The following is a 1,728-nucleotide window of genomic DNA, read 5'->3' on the forward strand; positions in this document are numbered from 1 at the left end:
AGATGTTTAAAATCCAGAAGGAATAATATGAGGACCTTCAGCATGGACATATGAAATTATACACATTTCTAGGTCAGTAAAAATTATAAAGGCTGTTCAGACATGAAGGGAGAAAGGCTCTGAAAGGACGTGCTTGTATGGATCACCTGGAATAAAAAGTCAGAGATGGAGGAGATAATAAGGCTGAACAGCTCAGTACAGAAGTCCAGGCATTTTCTTATTAACACAACAGCTCCACTTATTCCACTTTCATGGATTGGATTCATTACAGGACAACAGTGCTGATAAGTTGACACATACAGATTATCAGTGAATCAGAGCTACTGTAAAACTTTCTGTTCTGTATAATAATAAAGAAATGCCAGATTTGTGTTGTGCAAAATTTGTAAATTTGTTTGTTTGTAAATTTCTGGAACTAACACTCCAGTGAACAAGTCTTGACTCAGTTAAAGAAATAAGAAGAAAAGAAGCTTTGATCCTCCAAGCTACCATTGTTGTGCGCACATCACAGGAAAGCAACTTGGAGATTCTCTTCTGTGTTTAAAACCTATTCTGTTGCCCGACCTAGTTCCCTTGAGACTCAGAATGTGCAGAGTTGCTGAGATGAGGCAGCTGGACAGCTGTGTATAACTCTGCTGCTGATTTGCATGCACCAACAGCACAGCCCAATGTGCTCAGGACTTCTTCATAGGCTGCTCACATTAGGCAGTAGTCAGTCCAAGTCAGCACACAGCATGGACATGAGGACCCCTGCTCAGCTCCTGGGGATCCTGCTGCTCTGGCTCCCAGGTAAAGAAGGACAATGCTAGGGATTAACACAGCTCAGTGTGATCCAGGATGCTTACTCTTCAGGGATGCCTTCTTATAACTTGATAATTACTGTGGATATTTGTTTTCATGTTTCTGCTTCCAGGTGCCAAGTGTGATATCCAGATGACCCAGTCTCCATCTTCACTGTCTGTGTCTTTAGGAGACACTGCCACCATCACTTGCAGGGCCAGTGAAGACATTGCGTATGATTTAGCCTGGTACCAGCAGCAACCAGGGAAAGCTCCTAAACTCTTGATCTATGGTGCAGATATTTTGGAGTCCGGAGTTCCATCAAGGTTCAGTGGGAGTCAATCTGGGACAGAGTTCACTTTCACCATCAGTGGCCTGGAACCCGAAGATGTTGCCACTTATTACTGTCAACAGAGTTATAGTTACCCTCCCACAGTGATATAAGCCATGACAAAAACCTCCCAGGGAAGCTGAAATGTGAGTCTGGGCTGCCCCAGCTGCTCCTCCTGCTGCCTCCACCTGCTCAGAATGTTGTCAGAAAAGACCAGCTAATACTTGCAGAGTCTGAATTGTGACATCAGTTGATATTTATGCAATAATAAAATAAATAACGGTATTTTAAGCAGGAATTCCCTTTAATACAAAGAATGGGTTCATAGCTTCAGATTTTATTCCTTTATTTTCTGATAGCCTATTTTTATTAATGTACGTATATGTAACCATTTATGGGATTCTGGGTTTCTCAGTATATGTGTATTATGTGCATTGATCATAATCTTCCATCTTTCTTCTGTGTTCAACCTCCTGCGCTCTGATCTTGTGCCCTTGTTAGCCCCATAGAATCACTATTGTATTTTATTTTTTTTAATTTTGCTTGAGTGAGAAGCAGTATAGACAATACCTTTGTTTTTACTACCTTGTTTAACAAGGTGTTTTCTACTTCTATCC

The 1,728-nt window shown here is 41.2% G+C and overlaps 1 gene segment (V, D, J or C); it reads left to right on the forward strand.

Annotated features, from left to right (window-relative positions):
* Positions 1 to 669: 669 nt before the first annotated feature.
* On the forward strand, positions 670 to 1,389 carry LOC106001584. The segment is given in 2 exon segments: positions 670 to 789; positions 914 to 1,389. Coding segments are annotated over 2 exon segments (366 nt in total).
* The last annotated feature ends 339 nt before the right edge of the window (positions 1,390 to 1,728 follow it).

This window comes from Dipodomys ordii, unplaced genomic scaffold (genome assembly GCF_000151885.1).
Source record: "Dipodomys ordii isolate 6190 unplaced genomic scaffold, Dord_2.0 Scaffold324, whole genome shotgun sequence".
Classification (NCBI taxonomy): domain Eukaryota; kingdom Metazoa; phylum Chordata; class Mammalia; order Rodentia; family Heteromyidae; genus Dipodomys; species Dipodomys ordii.